Source organism: Rhynchophorus ferrugineus, unplaced genomic scaffold (genome assembly GCF_030347505.1).
Source record: "Rhynchophorus ferrugineus isolate W39M unplaced genomic scaffold, kcgeb_rfMv2 rfM3, whole genome shotgun sequence".
NCBI classification, from domain to species: domain Eukaryota; kingdom Metazoa; phylum Arthropoda; class Insecta; order Coleoptera; family Curculionidae; genus Rhynchophorus; species Rhynchophorus ferrugineus.
This window is the reverse complement of record NW_027472582.1, coordinates 5,928,626-5,948,469: the sequence shown is the minus strand read 5'-3', so window position 1 is coordinate 5,948,469 and position 19,844 is coordinate 5,928,626. Positions and strand designations below refer to the sequence as shown.

Here is a 19,844-nt window from a genome sequence, read left to right as displayed (position 1 = left end):
TAAATAAATAGAAATGAATTAAAACTAATGTTTCATTGTTTATTTATTGTTAATTAATACTTAGTTTTCAACCATTTAACACATATTACTTTTCAAAGTGACATTACATATTATGTAAGTTTTTATAAAGTTTATCTGCCATCCAGTTCAATTTTTACATGTTTAAATGCAGCAAGCCCAATATAACTATTACTGTTTATTAATTTTACTTTTGTTGTAATACAGAAAACCGTATAATTTTTAATTGATATCAGTCTTCTCTTGTTTTTATTTACGGGTTGACGTTGATCATTCATTTTTTCTGCTTGATAAGGTATAGTGATCCACTTTTTATAAGTTTGGTGGCCAAAAGAAAAAGACTATTAAATTGGAAATATTTATTATTAATATATCGTACAATATGACAACAATTACACAATATGTGTAAAAGAGTGCCGTTCTTTTAATTTAATTCATTATATTTATTTTATTTAATTTTTTTTTTGATGTCAAATCGTAAAATTCCCGGCAAAATATACAATACATAGTTACACTTAAAAAAATTCCGTGAAATTTTACAATAGCGCCTATTTTTCTGATTTAGTTTTTCTAAAGAACCGTTAAAACAGACAATATCCGAAAACCCGGTGAAAAAAAAACAAATAATTTTGCCTTACGAACTAATCGAAAAAAAGCATTGCGGATGATGACAACGATGAGGAGGGGAGGGTGGAGGAGATTAAACCGTCCAATAGCAAACTGTCTCAATCAACAACAATAAACCAGTTATTGCAAATAAACAAAGAGCTGCATATTCCGCGTAAACAATATCAAATTGGAAAAAATCGACGCGTTTTTTTTTATTTTATATTTTTTATATCGATTAAAAAAATATATAACGTACAATTAATAGAAAAATATCAAGTAGCGCGCGATGAAACGATACGAGAAAAGTAAATGCCAAGAACAACACACAAAACTGAAGGAGACAGAAAACGATACCGATAAAACACTTAGATTCTTACCAATAGTGAATTCGTTGATTGCCTCTGGAATCGAACAATAAAAACAAACGGACTTGAAACAAAATGCATCGTATCATATCGAGTCGCCGTAGACGACCGTTTGAAAGCACCCGAAGCATCCAACGGTCGTGCAGACGGTCCACGTCTTCGTTGTACTGGCAAAATTGGTTTAGAACAATGACTCCTTCCCGTAATTGAAGAATAATCGGTAAGAATTCGCTTTTGTGGAGGAGGAGGAGGAGGGGGACAAGAAAACGTGTCACTCTACTATCACTTGCAATAACAATCGAACAAAGAAATTGGAATAAAACGATAAATGACTTGCTCGAAATCTCCGGACAGACGCGGAACGATATCGGTTGGGTTCAGCTCTACGGAAAGAGTTTAAACTGAAAATAATGATGAATAAAAATCAAAAAATACACGTTAAATAAAACATATATTAAGATTGAACGGTATGTGCGACGGTACAACATTAAGTCCATTTTTCCCGCAAATTTACTGCACTCCGCTGCTTGCTTTTTTATTGTACGCGCACACTTTGATGTTGTGCGGGGTAAAGAGTACAATTCATCGGATGAGTTACCGTTAGCGAAACGAAAGCTGTTTTGGAAGCGACATTCGTTAATACCACCACGAAGGGGGACAACTGAATTATACCGTTAGAACGAAATACTCGCAGTATTATCTCAGACTGAATCGAATACTATGTGTGTGAGAGTGTGTGCGAACCGCTACTCAGTTCGGTTTTTGTTATTAGGACACCGCACCGTACTCTTCACCCCGCGAACGATCATCAATCGCGCTCCCTTCACCGATCGGTATGTTGCTCGTGTTTTATTCCTTGGATGAAGAGAGGGACTGTTTCAGTCTGCCTCATTGCCGGGCTTCGGCCAAGTTTTCCTCGCGGGGTTTGGCACCGCCGAATATTGCCGCGTTTCGTGACGATTCCGCCAGGCTATTGATCGGGGCATTCACCGTTCGCGGTAACAGCTTCAACCTGGGTCTGTCTGAAGTATCTGCAAAAGAAAATCACATTCATCATGCGTTGTAAACTCATCCGTAATGGGCTAGATGATTATTTTTGGAAAACAACTTTATGACAATTCTACGTAATGGGCGTTTTCACATCCGCGGGCAGGATACCGACGGGAGTTGTAGAAATTGTACTTGCTATATTTGTGACACAAAAAAACTTTCTTTTTCCCTTGGGATAGTTGGTCATATCCGTCCACTAAATATTCAAATATTTCTTGACAGCTTTTGTCTCTAAATATGTTTTTTTTTATTATTTTTATTAGTCTTGTCCCACATACAAGACTTTGATTCTACTAATTCGGTTAGTGTTACAATATCATAGTTAAAGCTAGACATTTTCCTCTTTAACCTTAAAAATATTTCTGTACACAATAAAAATCGGCACCGACACGAGTGGACATGTTGCCGGCAACGACACGATACCGACATATCGGCGAGTGTGAAAGGGTTTCATTTGTTTACGTGTGATTACGGGTCCACCGACATCGTTGTCGGTGTCCTGCCGGTAGATGTTATAACGCCCATTCATGCTTATCCAAAGAAATTTTGTACATATATCATCAAGATGTTTAATGTATTGCCTGTCGCAATTTGTAAATTCCTTTTGGAAGCAGACAATAGTTTCTTTCTCATTTTATTCCAGCTGAAAGGCGACACAATGCTGTCTGGTAAGTTCGAACGTGTAACCGAACTAGCCTGTCAAAGTCGCTCGATTATTAAACGTATGCAAAATTATTCAAAACAATAATGATAAGAGGTTGTAAATCGGCAACCGTTATTTAATGATTTGCTTGTATTCATAAATTTTAAATCACTGCTATTAACTCTCTAATCAGTAACTTTGAGCAGAAACGAGATAATGGAGCCCCCCTTTTGGCAGTAAAATTCGTTAGAGGTAAACATTTTTACCGTTTTGCAGCTGCACTGAATATTAGTATGGACAGGGTCACTCAAAAAATTAAAAATATCAAAAATCTTTAATTCGCCAAAAAAAAATCCGTACTCATACGAAGCAGGTGACGAATCAAGATCAGCTTGATGTTAGCCCTATCAGAGATTAAGTATACGAAATGTATTAAAAACACTGAGTAATTTTTCAATACAAACATAATTTAATACAACATAATTTCAAAGGATACTGTTAGTCTGAAAAGTATCTAAGAGGTCTAATGGAACTTCACAATAGTGCTTTTAAAACAATACAATTTTTAGAAGTATATAATAAAATGAAGGAAGATTTATTTCAATTTCTATATTTAGATGAGACATTGATTGAAACAAGGACTAAACGTAAAATGGGAAATATGCTCTCGAATGAAAGTAAAATACGTTTCTCATATATAGAATTGTTAATTAGGTGGATTAGGCCTCCAGGGGGATACCACTACATAAAAAAAGCGCCTAGAAACCCTACCTCATGGATGGTGTGTAAAAGAGTTAAATGTAAACAAAACAAATCTAACCTACAAACTATTATACCTGTGTTTGTAATTGTAGTTTAAGTCCTTCGATAATATATGTATTAGATTAAGAGATAAATTATATTTTCATAACATTTTTTTTCAATTATTTTATTTAGATTAGAAATTTCTTGTATGTCAAAGCCAAAGTGAACTACTGAATACGCATGCGTGGTACGAGCCAATCATATAGTATATGTTGTTCGCTTCCCTTTAATTTTGTAAACAGATGTGGAAATCTGTCAAGCTGGTTTAGAGCACATGTGAATGAACAGTTCTGCGCGACAAGTCCTCTTAGTGGTGACTCAACAAATGACACCAGAAATGATCAAGACGGACGAGAAACCTTATTTTTCACGGAGGAAGTACCGTCGGCTTGAAAGAAAGCGATAACAGTTGAAAAATTGAATTAAACATACATGAGATAGTAAGACGCCTATGAGAAATAGGCTGAGCAAGTGCTGAAATGAATATAATACAAATGAGCCTCCAAAGATCTCGCAAAGAATCGGGTAGAACAAAACAAGCACGTATTCAATCGAATCGCGATTGTGTAGATAAAATGTATGCATTCGGTTATTTATAAAGAAACCTTTTAAAAGCGGAACTGTCGTTTTTTATTGATTTTCGCTCTATTTACGACTAGATACACTGCCATTTGTTTTAAAATCTAAACACGTTCACGAACACACATTATTGACGTTCTTCAGGCATCTTACAATTAATTACGTCGAACTAACTTGTCATCCAATCCAAGCAGTGGATGCAATTAAGCGAAAAGTATTTTAAAACCGACGCTACAAACTTCCGACAAACGAATCTGATGGTCACTGATATAAATTTTGGGGATTCAAAAATTCTTACTGAGAATAAATAAACAAAAGACCAAATTATTGACTGTTGGGATACATCTGGGGTGAATAATGTCTCATCCTATTATTTACTGTTAAATACTTCCAAAACACAAACAATATAGCAAAGAATGCTGGAAGCCCTAGGACCTGTATTAGTATTGTATTAACCGACGCCATATCCGTTCTTAAAGAATCTCTCCATACTTGCCTGCCCAAAATTCAGAAACAGATGACTACAGTTAATGTACAAAGAAATAATTAAAAATTTCAAAAAAAAGTTCTCTATAGTCTCGTTTGTATTATTTTCATGAGTAAGAGTCAAATTAACTAAAAATTATATGCACAAGACAATTCTAAATATGTTTAAATGTTATGTGCACCAATACATTCCCAAAATTGAAGAACATCGTCTCAGAACTCATCAATGGCTCGCATAATTGCTCTATGTCCTTGTTTTTATAAAAAAATTAACAATATTAACATAATAATCAATAAAATATATAAATCCACATATTTAATTAAAACAACGTTGAAAGGTAAAAAATTAACCAATAACGCTAAACTATCAAGTCAAGAAGTTAAACAAAACAAAGAAGTAAAGATCTAGTTTCGAAATAGCTACAGAGATAATAAATTATAGAAGCAATTATCCAAGAACTAAAATAACAAGGAAAAAATTACAAAATGCGTTTTAAAATAATCAAAACAATTCGATTTTTTCAAAAGTTCAAAACTTCAACTTAATATACACATAAACAGAACTATCACTTCATTTTTAGACAACAAACCCAAAATTTCTTTTTTTCCCTGGTAATTTGATCACTAGAAGAAATAATATAAAATGACATCTACACAGTCCTGATTTAATACCTACGGATCGTTTCTGTGTGCCTAACTCTAATACTCCCGTTAATAAACCGACTTCCCTGATGCATTTTAAAGAAAACATTTATCACGAAATGACAGCCAACCACATACCTGATGAGCCATCATACTACATTGTCGAAAAAAATTCCAAGTTGTGATACTTATACATACATATACAAATATTTTTCCTAGACTTCTTTTTTTTTAAATAAATCCATTAAATTTAAACTTTATTTTCTCAAACAATTACAATGCATAAATTCTTTCAAAAATCCCTTGAAAAATTTATTAGGAAACAATGAATCAACATTGAACCAAAAAAAAAAATTGAGCTAAGCTATCCCAACTTAAAACGAATGAAAAAGAAATTGAGAAAGATTTATTTAAGAGAATAAAATGAACAACAAAATTCTTAAATATTGTCATTAATTTTTATGGCCATTAAAAGTCAGAGAATTTTTAATAGACAATCATTTTACATATTAAAGATGCTTAAATGTTAAAAGAAATATGCTGGAAAATATAACGTATATAACCGTTATAATTATATCTCGATTTGAGGTTATTACTCCATCAAATACTACTATATGAAAAAATTCAATCTGAACCTTCATGAGCATTTGGTTTTCTTAATAATAAAGAAAAAAATAAATGCATTTTAATTGATATCAAACAGCTAAAAGCACTTTAATTATTAATGATTACTTTAAAAATCAATTAAGCCTTAATTGCCATTACTTATCTGCACAAACATCACATAATTACCAAATCACTGATTATCACAAAACAATTCGTTGGTCACAAATATTTAACCTTCACTTATTTTAAACAATTGCAATGTACATAAATCATTTGGGATAGTAGATATTCATTTGGGATAATGCTAGTCAGATAAACTTTTGTGTGTGTACAAGAAAAAGAAAATATATTTACCAGTTGCCGAACTTGGTATGTCTTCCGTAAACTTTCGCTCACCCCCTGGACGTCCAGGGCGTCCGCCGCCACCAGCCGGACCTCCGAAGTTACCACCACCGCCCCTAGCGCCGCCTCGTTGATTCCAATTACCGCCCTCATCGCCGGTAAAATTGCCATAGTTGCCACGATGACCACTCCTCGAAGCATCCTAAAACAACAATCTCTTAACAGCCCTACAATGAACACCCACACAATTTCACTAACTTGGAATCCACCAGGACCACCTCTTGGTGGGCCTCCGCCCCCAGCGGTCCTCCGTTCGAAATCTCCATCGTTATAAGAGTTATGTGGTGGTCTTCTTCGGTTCATTCCACCTCCCCTGCCACCTCTATCAAAACCTGGTCTATCATTACGTTTCCCTGAAATTGGGATTGAAATTTATTTTAAAACATTAAATAGTGTCGTGATTATTTTCAATCACAATGAATCATCAACTAATTTTTATCTCTTCAATTTTTTTATTCTGTCTTAAACTACAATGTTCCTTAAAGTTTGATAAAATCTAATCATTACAAAAGAATATAGTAAAAAATAAAAAAACTAGGAAACGATTTGAAATTCAAACAATATTTTGCATAATATCATTCTAGTTCATTCAATTTAGGTAGTACAATGCATGTACATACGTACCTTCTGCAACATCAATTTTTATCACGTTGCCATCTACATCTACTCCTCCGTTTAATGATATAGCATCCTCTAAATCCCTCACAGTTTCGAATTCCACATAACAAAAACCCTTAAATTTGTCGGTCTCCTTGTCCATCACCAATCTAACATTTTTAACTCGCAATTTATTAAAGATTTTGTTGACATCTCCCTGAACTACGCCAGTGGGCAAGTTTCCGACGTACGCTACAAAAGGAGGTTCCGTTGGTAGAGGTTTCCTGCCTCCACGGCGACCTCCGCCGCCGTAATCCCTGAAATAAATAGTTTTTTGTAAAGCATGTGCGCCCCTTGATGTCACAAATCACTTCGCATTTTTTACGTTTGCAAAATGCACAGATACGATTAAACATATCACTGACGGAATTAACCATCTCTATGGCTCATTAGCGATGTTTTAACGATATTTCAACGCTATATTCATACTAGAAAAAAACAAAATTTACCTATTGTCACGATCATCATAACCGCTGCGACCGGCCATGTTTTAGACTAATTATGCGCTTGCGCGGTTAATAAGAAGCGGCACCGGATAATGGCCAACAACTCATTGCATTTTAAGTGCTTCAATATTTACAAAGAATTTTTCACACACTTCACAAAGATATGATAAAATTTTATACGATAGCGATTAACTAGACTAGAACAAAACGTCAAAATGATGCTTCTACAATAAAAATTTTGAATTATAACTCCCCAATTCAAAAACAGCAAACTCAGGCCTACCAACTGTCTAATAATGATAGGCACCGCTTGAAATACATTTTTTAGAGTCGAGCAAAATCGACATTCTTCAATAATCCCTATAATTGAATAATAATGCAGAACATATTTTCATTGAAATTATTGATTGATTTATTTCCACACTTCTAAGTAATTTTATAATTATCTTTCCCAATTTGACTACCCTGCTTCTTCTAGAAAATATAATGAAGAAATGCGTTATCATAGCTATCATTTTTTCTATGATAGCTATTTTGGATTAAAACATTTTAGTGGCTATATATATTATTTCCCTATAATCGCTATATCTCGATTTCATTATGTATTCCTTATATTTATGTATATAAACATTTATTGAAGAAATATTTTTTCAAAATAGTGTACATAATTATTCATGGAGAATTTTAATTTTTAAAAATCAAGAATTATTTTTCGACCTCACTGTAAAATCACTCCATTCTCTCATTGACAAGCTGACAGCTGTTTTGAAATACCGCGTGTTTGAAAATGGAGGTTATGGAGCCCGAATCGGTTCAAAATAATGAAGAAATTAGCAAGAAAAAAGTTGGGAAAACTGTCCTGGATAATTTTTCAAAATTAGGGCATCAACAGGAAAATGTTCGTCTAAAGAGTGCATCAAATCTACTTCGATATATTTCTGACAGCTATGATAAAGAGAAGGTAAATTTGTATAATATGGAAGACAACGTTTTATTACAGAAAAACTATTTATTTTTAGAATATTGATGAATATAAATATGCTCTTAAAAGGCTCATTCGTGGTGTTGGAGCCTCTTCAGTACATAGTAAGACTGGATATTATTGTGCATTAGTTGCTTTATTAAATTTGAATGTGGACACAAATGTTGAGGATATTTTAGAACTTATAAGCACTGAACTGCATAAATCCGGAAAAAATAGCGACAGTGTGAGTACCAAGGTCTGTTTCATGTTTCAGTCAATACTGACTTTTTTTTTAGGAAAATGCAAATATTTGCACAGGTCAAATATTATGTTGTGGAGCTTTAATAAAATCAAATATATGGAAACAATGCAATAAAGAGTCACAAAAGAAAATTCTTGAACTCTTAATAAGTGCTTCTAAAGAGAGAAGTTATTTAACACTCGTTGGTTTTAGTTATATAGTAGAATTATTAGATCAGGTTAGTTTATTTAAAATATTACTCATCTAATAATAATTAATCATACAATAAATAATACATTTTAAATTATTTGAAGGTATCACAAAAACAATTTGAGAAGATAATTTTGCCATCCATTCAAACAGAAATTGCCAAACCATGGAATGTACAAACTTTAGATTCAATATATTTGATTATACATTTAAGAAAGAAATTTCCTACCATTTTCAACAAACCATTTTTCAAAGAACATTTTGGATCTCCAGAGTTGTTTTGTCTTGAAAGCTTAACCAACCTGTCAAATGTCCTTATGGTAAGTTTTTTTGTATATGCTTTTAACATAAAATTGTATTAATACTTTCTGTTATAGACTGTACCAAGGGTAACATACATCAAACATCCAATATATAACTGTGTTATTAAAGAAATTTCAGCAAAATTGCTGAAGCCATTTTTTGAAGCTCTTGATAACCATTTAAAAGCTCCCAATCGAAACAGGCTCTTTATATTCATAAAAATATTGACGAATACATTTTTAAACTTAGATGATAAAAATGAGGAATACTTAATGGAATTACCACATATATTCTCAAACAATTTCATTAGCCAAATGTTGGGTTATTTCAGAATTCTCAACAAGAAGCAAAAGGATAAGGAGTATTTTGATAATGTGAGACAGCTATTTGATGTGATGGTGGCCGCTATGCAGACCGAAAAGCTTAATTCCGACATCAAGTTAAGAATAATGGAGAAATTTCTATTTGATGCGGGAACTTTTATTTTTGAAAAAGTCACAAAAAGCAAGGTTATTCAACAGATTATCTCCACATTAGATCCAGAGGGTGTCAAGAATTTGGCAACAGTTTATAGGAATGTGATTGATGGGTCTGAGAGAATCAATTCAGAGAACGACAGTGAGAAATGGATAAACAATGATAGATTGTACTGTGTTCATCTTCTGATAAAGTTGCTGAATTTGCCCTGCATGAAGGAAGATAATCAGTGGAAGGTGGACCAATTGCATTTCCTCCTGGAATTAGCATTTTTAAAGGAGAAAAGTGCAAGTGTTGGTAGAGAATTGGCAGAATCAATCAAAACTGCCTTCTATGGAGCTCTAGATCTTAAACTATCGAAACTGGAAGATCTCCAGTATATCCTCTCTCAATTGGTGCATCGAGTTAACTCAAAAATATCGTCCGACAATCTGGATAACATCTTCAGGACACCTGTCGAAGCAGAAACTTATGTTCTGTGGGAGAAGACATTGAATATAGTGGACAAAATTGAGAAGAAGAAGAAAAGGTCCAAGGTTAGTTCCGTATACCTGACGTTGTTCCTGCACATGAGCCTTCAGTTGTTCAACGACGTGAAACTGGCCACCGACTCCTTGAACGAATTGTTCCTGTGTTACGATAAAGTGAAGAACAAGAAAGACAATCTAGACGTTACGGTGGTGACATCTCAATCGACTGAGGGCGAGTTGAACTGGATAGAGGTGGTCACCGATTTATTCCTGAATCTTTTGTCTCACAACTCGCATTTGCTCAGAACTATTATCAAGTGCGTGTTTCCTCATTTATGTCCCTACATGACTACAACCACCATTAATCAGATATTAAGCGTCTTGGATCCACAAAATGAAAATCCCCTGTCGAAGGGAAATGAATCTAGTGATGAGTCAGAAGACGAGGATGAGACAGAAGCTGATGAGGATGACGATGATAATGCTGCGTCGGATAGTGGCGAGGAATCGAACGAAGAATCGGATCCCGAAGAGACAGTCAACGATAAACTGAGAATGGCACTGCATCAAGCACTATCCAAGGACACGGGATCTGATGACGAGAGCATCGACCTGGATCAAATGAGCGACACCGAGGCCGAAAAACTGGACAAGGCTCTGGCGGATGTGTTCCGGCAGTTCAGGCCGAACCGCGGCAACAGGAAGAAGCAGAGCAAAGACCAGGAGCTCCTAACACATTTTCGGGTCAGAGTGTTGGACTTGGTAGAGATCTATTTGGATTCGACGCCGTCCATGCACCTCGCCTTAGAGATAATGTTGCCGCTCCTGCAGTCCTTCGAGTTCAGTATCAGGGATCAGCACCAGAGACCCATGAACGACAGGTTAAAGGGCATATTGAAGAAACTGCTGGCCCTGAAAAAGTTTTCCGACCTCGAGGGTGTTACGGGCGTTGTCTTGGTGGACCTGTTAAAAAGTCTGCTGGATAAGGGTAGCAAAAACGCCCTGATAATGCAGGATATGGAACAACAATTGGCCGACTGTTGCATATTCGTGGTGAAGTGTTCGGATATTCTTTGTAATCAAGAAGGCGTGGATAAAAAAACAAAGAAGCTGAAATCTGATATTCTGGAGGTGTTAAGCGGTGAAATTCTTCAGTTCTTCACGAAAAGGGACTGTCTCACTCCTTACGTCTTATTTAAACAGTTACTCCAAACAACATGGGAGGGAAACGTAGGACTGGCCGTGATATTACTGGATTTCCTGTTTGACGACGAAATAAGACAGTTCAAAAAAAATCAAGTCGCCGAACTGTTGAGTATATTTTATTCGAATCATAGGCTCCTCAGTCAGAATATGGATTCGATTCAGAGTAAAATGTCCGAAACCCACGAGGAATTTGCAGAAAAGATCATCAATTTTTTCAGAACTCTATGCGAGCAACCGGAAAACAAAACAATCAAGGAAAGGTTTATCTGCTTGCTATTCAATTGTTTGATATCCCTCAAAAATAGTCCCCTGAAGATAGAACTGAACTGGCCGGAAATCGCAGAAACCATCCGGGAATATCGAAGTTACAAAAGCTTCTCCACCGATGCCAAAACAGCCTTCAACAAGCTCTGTAGGACGCTGGGCGTATCCAACATAGTGAAAATGAAGAACAACGTCACCAAACTGGCGAAAATTATTGAGGCTGATGATGAAGGTGAAAAAAACGCGGTCAAAGAAAACGGCGAGACAAAGAAAAAGAAAAGACACAACAAGGAAAAATTGAAGCTAAAAAAAGAGACCAAACAATTGAGATTAGCCAGCTTGGGTGTTGAGTTAAATGGAGCTTTCAATCACGAAAATATGGATGTAGAAAATGAAGAAGACAACGTCGATATCCCACAAGAAAGTATTACCGAAATCCACGAGGAAAACGGTGGGGATACGCAACAGGAACCAAGTCCCAGACCCAAAGATAAAAAGAAAAGAATGAGTTTAGCCAGTATACCAAACGGACATAATAATTTAGGAGATTTAAATAAAAAAAGGCGACATTCTGAAGGCGAGAGTCTCATAAAAAAAAGGAGAAAAAGCATTATATAATTTGTAGGTTTATTGTTATAAATAAATTTGTATAAAAATATCCAATACTTTTTATTTCAATGTTTAATTATACACTGTCATTGAAATCATTGGATTAAAATTTGTCATCTCATTTTGATTACATGTAATCACAAATTCAGCTCAAATCTATTATTAACCTTCAATTATTCAAAAAAATGGTTTGTCTCATTCTTTATTTAAACAATTACTAGCCATATTTTTTTGCTAAACAATGAAAAAAAGTACTATAAACATTATAGGTTTATTATTAAAAACATATCTTTCATAAAAACATGAAGTCTTTTTTTATTTCAACGTTTAATTACAACTCATCATTGGAATCACTGGATGTAACATTTCCAAAAAGAAATTTCTCTGATACTAAAATTACAATAATTAATTTTCTACATGTTGTTTATAATAAGTTCACTTACCAGTAGAATTACCGTCGGTATATTCCATCTTATTTTGATCATAAATAATCTCAAATTTAGTTGAAACCTGTTATTAACTTGTATCAGTAAAATTTAATATAATAATATTCCAGAACTTACTGCTTCTAAATCTGTACTGATTAAATAATACAGTTCCTTTGTCAGCAACTCTGTTTCCTGAACTACATCGGGATTATCCAAAGTTTTCCTGAACCTTTTGCTTTTAACGTTCTTTAATGGTGGGGTGTATCCGTTATTTAAGTCTTTACTGAAGCAATTCAAAGGTTCCTCAAAACATTCTACGATGTGGCAGATGTCGGCCGTTTTGTACATATTCGCTTTATCATCCAACATGTTAGTTTTATAAGATTCTATTATAGTGGGAAACTTTCTTATATACGCGAAGAGTTTCTTTTTACCCAAATAAACGTTTCCAATGCCTTTGCCGACGTCCAAGTCGATTTTTAACATTTTGCGGAATCTGTCCGGTTTGTTGCGTAAAATGTCACGAATTTTCTCGGCGTCTTTCTATAAAAGTAAACGTTTACCTCTATAATCACCAATAAACATAAAATACTTATACCAGAGGAAGTCTTAATATAAATTGTTCTTCTAATTCTAAATCGCTTTTTTGATAATTCATATTTTAAACTTTTAAAATATCGCACAAACATGCGCAGTTCAAGTTCTTTGGCAAATGACAATTCATAACATAACCTATCGACTAAAATATTGAGAATTCCCTCTGTATTTTGTGACATAAACGTAATGGCATCCAATGAAAAACATAAAATATTGTCGGATATAATCAAGTCAACTCATAAAAAATTACGAGATGAATCTAAAATTTTTGGTATGGAAGAAGCTTGGAGAAATCACTGTCTGGATGAGGATCATTTGAAGAAGTATGCCTCGGCTATGCACGATTTGGCCGTCAATCATTGGGAGCAAAATTCGTTGAAAGACGAAAAAGTTGTATCTCGTATTACATGGATATATGAGAGCATTAGTAAATACTTCGAAGATTTTGACAAATATCATCTTGCCGAAATTAAGATGTTAGAAACTCTAAGTAGCCTTGACGAAGCACCAACAGACATAGAACCAGTACCAACTAAATTGAAGCTTTTAGATGTAGGAAGCTGTTACAATCCTTTTCAGAAATTTGACAAGTTCGACGTGATCGCTTTGGATATTGCGCCAGCGAATAATGGTGTTTTTAAGTGCGATTTTTTAAATGTTCCAATAACAGAAAAATCAGTAACAGATAATGGTGTTGTGTCAGAATTACAGAAACATTCTTTCCATGTGGTAGTTTTTAGTTTATTTCTGGAATATCTCCCATGTCCCGATCTACGTTTAAGTTGTTGTATTAAAGCTTATGGCTTGTTAAAACCGGAAGGAATATTAGTTATTGTCACACCAGATTCAAATCATGTTGGTTCAAATGTAAAGATTTTTAAGTCTTGGCGATACAGTCTGTCACTGGTTGGATTTAATAGGATTCAATATCAGAAATTACCACATATGCACTGTATGGTCTTTCGAAAAAACTTATCCAAAGAACTTGCCAAGAGATGGGCGAAAATACATCAAGGTAAGGGATTGTATGACAAAATCTACATACCTCAAGACTTTAACAAAACCCTGGAAACAATTGAATACGTCTGTCAAGATTCAACTGGTTGGTGTGAAGAGACATTTTTACGAGATTTTGAATTAAATGACTGATATTGAATAAACCCAGATTTATCATCGTTTTGCTTTTACTTCTCCAATTTGTCAATTTGAAAATATACATACATACCTGAAGTTAGAAACGTTTTATATTACAACTGTCAAACATATGTTGTTGACGTCAGAATTATTTTTGTTTTGTCTTAAGGAAATTAATTTTTTTGGTGCTCAACATTATTAAAAGCTCAAAATGGCCATAACTAATATTCATTTAATGGCAAAAAGTGCCGTTAATGACTTGGCAGACTTGTCTAACGATGAATTGGATATGATTATTAATGACGAAGAGAAAATCGATGAAATCCTCCTCACCTTAGGCCAGGTATGTTGTTGTTCATTGATGAAATCTTAATAATTCAAAACCGATCTCTATAGTCCTATTTGAAAGACATCGAAGATGACAAAGATAACTTGATAGCGGAGAATAATTCCCTGGCGGAATCGAATTTATCTAGAGAACCAGAACTAGTGGAGGGACGTGAGAAGCTCAGTTCTTTATATGAAGAAATAGAAAGAATGACGAAATTGGTCGATGAAAAGAACGTCGAATTAAGTAATGTATACAATATTTTTGGAAAAATCTTTGTGTGACATGTTTTTTAGGGAGCAAGGGTGGTAATATTTCCTTGGAAACTGCATTAGCTCTCCTTCAGACTGCGGCTAGTGAAATAGAAGAAGAATCGGAGGATTGCGCGAAAAAATTCCTAAGTAGTGAAATTGAGCTTGAAGAGTTTCTTGAGCAATTTGCTGTAAAACGGAAATTAATGCACATAAGGCTAGTGAAGGCAGACAAGCTGTCCAAAATATTACAGAGAGGTGATCCTCTGTCAAATAACATGCCCAACTACATAAATGCACCTCCTGTTAATATCAACTCAGGGTATTTCCCTGGTATTCCTACGTCACCACCTTCTGCTCTGCCATATCCCACAGGACCTTTAAATATGCCTATGGCCAATATGAGTTATTTTAACAACCATTTTAATTAGGTACACTTTTCATCTAAAATAAGATTTTAAGAGATGTAAATATGTTTTATATACATTTTATAGATTATTGCGAGTTATTATAAAATATCTATTTTATAAGCAAGATGCCAGTTAGTATGTATAATTATGTTGTACTAATAGAAGTATATTTTTCAAATTATTGTGATAAAATATCACATACCTTTTTATTATTAAACATTGTTCATTTTTTACCATCATTTATCACTTTAGTTTTTGTTAAATGTAATGGAAAAAAAAACATTAATTTAATAAATTATTAAAAATACATAAAATTGTTTGATCGGTGTTATTTTTTTAATCCTAATCACTTTTTTCACTTGTTTTAAAATCTGACAGTCACACAATAATAATTCTCATTACTGTATGCTGACAGTACCATAACAATTAAGTTAATTCTGATGAAAATTTAAACAGAGCTTATAGGAATAATTTTTTTAAAAGTCTAAGCTACTTGTTTTTTAATGACTTAATATAAGCCCAAATTCGTACCATTTCTATCAAATAATTTAAAATAAATTTACGTTTTTAGCAGTGACTTAGACTGTACTGCTATTTTGAAAAATTTAATCAATCTTAACATTAAACAAATCTGTTATTTATCATACTAAAATATATATTTAAATAAAATTGATTTGATTTCGTTTAGAAATAAGGCTTGTTTATTAAATTTTATATGCTATTTTATTCATTTTCTTTCAAAACAAAAATTCTTCAATTGTTTTAACATTTTATTAATGTCCTGGGATGATTTAGTACATGTATAATTGATCTTAGATAACTGTGTCTTAGATCTGTATATTAAAACAACTGCCAACTGCCGTATTTATGATTGTATATACTAATTTTGTGTTTAATTTTCAACAAGAACTTTTTGCACATTTGTGTAAGATTAAATTAATAATGTAAGTTTAATAACCAACTACTACAAGAATATCAACAAAAAGTTATAATAAATAAAAAAACAAATGAAATATGACTTACAGAGAAACTGAGAAAATAAAACTATTATATATACAATTGCCTAGTTTTCTGATTATATGCATTGATTCATTTGTACATTACTAAATAACAAATAAATAAAAGAAGATATTTAAAACTATCCACTCGCCTGCTTTGTTACCCTTTATTTACAGAATATATATTATACAATTTCCTAATCTTTCTGTTTTTCCCAGTATTCTTTTTCTGCTAGTAACTTTTTCTGTTGTAAGGGAGAATCATAATCAAATAACTTCTTTATCGCTAAAGGCAAACATGCCAATGTTAATAAAACCAAAACAATGGTCCTTTCAGAGTTCCTAGCATGAATATCCTCCTCCATCCGCGCATGGAATGCATGTCTTTCCTTCATTTCCTTTTTGCGCTGAAATATTTCTGCATAATGTACCTTTGTCCATTCATCAAAATCATAAACAGGCGCCTTACCGCCAGGTGGTGGTGGTCTATTACGTATATCCCTTGATTTGTAAAATTTATGTAAAGGGTCTCGAGGAGATTTTTGATTTGGTTGTTGGTGAGATATAAAACCTTAAAAATTACATATTCCCACTAAGCATAAAATAAATAAACCGACAGGTACTACCTTTATCGTAAAGTTTCCTAGCTCTCACATTTCCTAACACCTCATAGGCTGCGGTAATTTCTCTAAATTTCTGTTCATTCTCCTTTGAACCGCCTTTATTCCTGTCCGGGTGATACATCTTAGATAATTCATAATATGCGCTTTTAATATCAGCCTGAGTGGCATTCTTTGATATTCCTAAAGCATCGTAATGATTCTTTTGACTGTATAATAGCAGTGAATATGAAATTCTTCTCACTTGATTCTCTATGAACTTGAGTTTGTTAAAATTCATATCTGTTTGTACTCTATAAAGTACTATTTATGTTAAATTATACTCAAATACAAACAATCACAGGACAAACAAAATAGAAAGGATTACATCACATAACGTTGACAGTTTTCAATGTAATGTAATGAATTCAAACAAAAAATTATTGGTTAGCTTTTCGCTCAATTTGAATAATTTTAATAAATGCTTTATTTATATAATTGAAGGGTACATGCTGTTACCGGTTACCTATAAGTATTTTAGTAGAGTAGAGAGGAGAGATGAATGTTGCTTTAATTAAATAAATTGCTAATTTTATAAATCATTATTTTAATATAGTTTTTATAGTTGTCTAATAATAATTTTTTAAACTTTAAATAAATAAATTTGGATTGATTTTGGTAACCTTATATCTTATCAGTCATCACATTTAAAATTCCCTGCCATTTTTCTTAAATGCATATAATTCATATATATAATCTCACAATATTTAGTATAAACTAAAATATAAATATTTTAATATTTTGATGGCTGCGCAAGGCCACCTTCCATTATAAGCCCAAAGAATTAAATTTTTTCTTTCTCAAGGTGTTTGTCGTAAAAAAGATTTAACTTTTAACTATAACCTTAGATTTTTTGTTATTTTAAAATTATTTTTTCTACCACTTGTTTCTAGATTTTAGAATAAATTTAAGGTAAATGTAAAAAAATAAATTAAGAGCCTATAATTTTTGAGAATTTTTAATTCATCGTAGATGTCAATATACAGTAAATTAAAAAGTGTGTGCATAGGCGTTGGAACAATTTCAACTCTCACGGGTTTCTATTATTTTAATGAAAAAAATAAGGTGTATACATCATGGACTTCGAATTACGAACCGTCACCGTGTGCGAAATGGGATGATAACTGGGATCAGTGCGTATTATATATAATCATTTTGTAATATAATTTTAAAATACTGTTTGGTGGTAAATTGATTTTTAGTCGAGCTCCAGAATATATAAGAAGCCGCAAAACCTCTTTAGCCCATAAGGACGATAATAATAATATAAATGTAGAAAAAAATACACCAAAGGCCTGCAGGAACTTAATTTTAATTAGACATGGACAATACAATTTAGACGGTGTAACTGATAAAGAACGACAACTCACCAAGTTGGGTATGAACAATTGTTAATTGCAATAAGAGATTTTAATGTATTATATTAAAGGTCGTTTACAAGCCGAATACACTGGTAAAAGATTGAAAGAACTGAATTTACCTTATGACAGTATGATAAAATCAACTATGATGAGAGCTCAAGAAACTGGCTCCATTATTTCAACTTTCTTACCCGATGTAGGTTTAGTATCGGGCTATTTCTGGTTTATGTTGATGTTTTCTTTGTTAGATTCCTGTCTCTCACTGTGATTTGCTAAGGGAAGGGGCGCCGATACCACCAGAGCCTCCTTTAGGTACCTATAGACCAGAGTCTCAGGTAATATAAAACTCTTGTTCTAATTATCAATTCTTATATCACAATATTAACCCAATTTAAGAAGTTTTTTGAAGATGGTGCTCGCATAGAGGCAGCATTTAGGAAATATTTTCATAGGGCTGATCCAAAGCAAGAAAAAGACTCATATACTATCATAGTTTGTCATGCCAATGTTATAAGATATTTAGTTTGTAGGTAGGTCATTCGTGCATCTATACTATTTATTTCGTTGTTGATGTAATTAATTTTAGAGCACTACAATTCCCAGCTGAAGCTTGGTTAAGAATGTCCCTGTACCACGCCAGTATTACTTGGATTTCCATAACGCCCAGTGGGAGATGTGTTCTTAGAGTATTAGGTGATGCTGGACATATACCCACTAATGCTCTAACAACATCATAGGCTGTGATGTATAAATTTTCATTATTATTTCAGAAACAAACATTATATAGACCTGAAAATAAAAAGAAAAAGAGCATGGAAATCTATTAAATGTGTGTGAATTAATAAAATACATATTGTAAGTTTTAACGATTTAGATATAACAGATTTGTTTTGATTTTAGTAAACTGGTATATATTAAAAGTATTATTGTTTTTTATGCATGATACAAATGTGATCCATACATAAAAATAAACAAATATGATTTATATTTTTCCTTAGCTTCATTATTTTAAGTGTGATGTAAATATTATCATTATTTGCTAAACATAAATATTAAAAATATAATCTTCATTTTTTTTCTTAGATAATGTAAAGTTAGATGATTATTATTTTTTGTTAAATGGACAGAAAAAATATAATACTAAATGTGTACATGTACTACATAATTGAAATTATTCTTACTTTATTTCCTTAATTTCTGTCTCCCAAATCCTCACCTAGATAATATTTTTTTTACTACTTCAATATATTTACATTCTAATACGTATAAGTAAAATTGTGAAATATGTTAATAATTAAAATCAACGTTACATAATTCACTACAGAGCATAGCTAATAATTTCCATAATTACTTGGAAAACTAGGCATTATAACACTTTCCACTATTGCATATAATAAATAATAGTGAATTTGAAATTGGTGTAGGGTTACCGAAAATACTTTATAATAACGTATCCTATTTTACTTTTAATAAATGCAAATGCGTGTTACAATGTTTAAAAAGGAAATATATCTGTTCAAGTGACTTCACTTTTTAGGTATCTTTGGGTAAATATCGTCTATAAACTTGCTGTTACTTACTTTAAAACAAACGATATATAATCATTGCATGCCAACTATAAATTATA

General features: G+C 32.8%; 8 protein-coding genes across 12 annotated transcripts in view; 5 read left to right on the top strand and 3 right to left on the bottom strand.

The window, feature by feature from the left end:
• Positions 1-19,844, top strand: part of LOC143193783 (solute carrier family 2, facilitated glucose transporter member 8) — a 241,696-nt gene that overhangs the window by 133,574 nt on the left and 88,278 nt on the right. The window lies entirely within an intron of this gene.
• Positions 363-7,605, bottom strand: eIF4H1 (eukaryotic translation initiation factor 4H1). The gene is made up of 5 exons (XM_076400185.1): positions 7,311-7,605; positions 6,829-7,118; positions 6,403-6,557; positions 6,157-6,346; positions 363-2,023 (listed from the first exon to the last, which is right to left on the bottom strand). Exons 1-5 carry the CDS (start codon positions 7,346-7,348, stop codon positions 1,881-1,883), a joined length of 816 nt encoding a protein of 271 aa, XP_076256300.1. The 5' UTR covers positions 7,349-7,605; the 3' UTR covers positions 363-1,880.
• Mybbp1A (MYB binding protein 1a) lies at positions 8,041-12,100 on the top strand. Its single transcript, XM_076400120.1, has 5 exons — positions 8,041-8,268; positions 8,327-8,515; positions 8,568-8,750; positions 8,827-9,042; positions 9,100-12,100. The coding sequence occupies exons 1-5, from the start codon at positions 8,095-8,097 to the stop codon at positions 12,058-12,060; spliced, it is 3,723 nt and encodes a 1,240-aa protein (XP_076256235.1). The 5' UTR covers positions 8,041-8,094; the 3' UTR covers positions 12,061-12,100.
• On the bottom strand, positions 12,309-14,323 carry LOC143193798 (transcription initiation factor TFIID subunit 7). Of its 3 annotated transcripts, none has more exons than XM_076400191.1 (4): positions 14,302-14,323; positions 12,615-13,022; positions 12,495-12,561; positions 12,309-12,441 (listed from the first exon to the last, which is right to left on the bottom strand). In XM_076400191.1, exons 2-4 carry the CDS (start codon positions 12,963-12,965, stop codon positions 12,383-12,385), a joined length of 477 nt encoding a protein of 158 aa, XP_076256306.1. In that variant the 5' UTR covers positions 12,966-13,022; positions 14,302-14,323; the 3' UTR covers positions 12,309-12,382. The 3 variants fall into 3 exon arrangements, with proteins under 3 accessions (XP_076256306.1, XP_076256305.1, XP_076256304.1); XM_076400190.1 differs by lacking the exon at positions 14,302-14,323 and adding an exon at positions 14,122-14,263; XM_076400189.1 differs by lacking the exon at positions 14,302-14,323 and adding an exon at positions 13,078-13,253.
• Positions 13,197-14,251, top strand: Samtor (S-adenosylmethionine sensor upstream of TORC1). The gene has a single exon (XM_076400175.1). It carries the CDS (start codon positions 13,263-13,265, stop codon positions 14,223-14,225), a length of 963 nt encoding a protein of 320 aa, XP_076256290.1. The 5' UTR covers positions 13,197-13,262; the 3' UTR covers positions 14,226-14,251.
• Vps37B (Vacuolar protein sorting 37B) lies at positions 14,340-15,513 on the top strand. Its single transcript, XM_076400186.1, has 3 exons — positions 14,340-14,553; positions 14,607-14,784; positions 14,835-15,513. The coding sequence occupies exons 1-3, from the start codon at positions 14,422-14,424 to the stop codon at positions 15,218-15,220; spliced, it is 696 nt and encodes a 231-aa protein (XP_076256301.1). The 5' UTR covers positions 14,340-14,421; the 3' UTR covers positions 15,221-15,513.
• Positions 15,957-17,279, bottom strand: LOC143193797 (dnaJ homolog subfamily C member 30, mitochondrial). Of its 2 annotated transcripts, XM_076400188.1 has the most exons (3): positions 17,062-17,201; positions 16,824-17,000; positions 15,957-16,768 (listed from the first exon to the last, which is right to left on the bottom strand). In XM_076400188.1, the coding sequence occupies exons 2-3, from the start codon at positions 16,939-16,941 to the stop codon at positions 16,395-16,397; spliced, it is 492 nt and encodes a 163-aa protein (XP_076256303.1). In that variant the 5' UTR covers positions 16,942-17,000; positions 17,062-17,201; the 3' UTR covers positions 15,957-16,394. The 2 variants fall into 2 exon arrangements, with proteins under 2 accessions (XP_076256303.1, XP_076256302.1); XM_076400187.1 differs by having other exon boundaries at positions 16,824-17,279.
• On the top strand, positions 17,519-19,137 carry LOC143193793 (serine/threonine-protein phosphatase Pgam5, mitochondrial). 2 transcript variants are annotated; one of them, XM_076400181.1, is made up of 7 exons: positions 17,519-17,768; positions 17,829-17,989; positions 18,059-18,234; positions 18,286-18,413; positions 18,466-18,552; positions 18,617-18,747; positions 18,804-19,137. In XM_076400181.1, the coding sequence occupies exons 2-7, from the start codon at positions 17,829-17,831 to the stop codon at positions 18,952-18,954; spliced, it is 834 nt and encodes a 277-aa protein (XP_076256296.1). In that variant the 5' UTR covers positions 17,519-17,768; the 3' UTR covers positions 18,955-19,137. The 2 variants fall into 2 exon arrangements, with proteins under 2 accessions (XP_076256296.1, XP_076256295.1); XM_076400180.1 differs by having other exon boundaries at positions 18,614-18,747.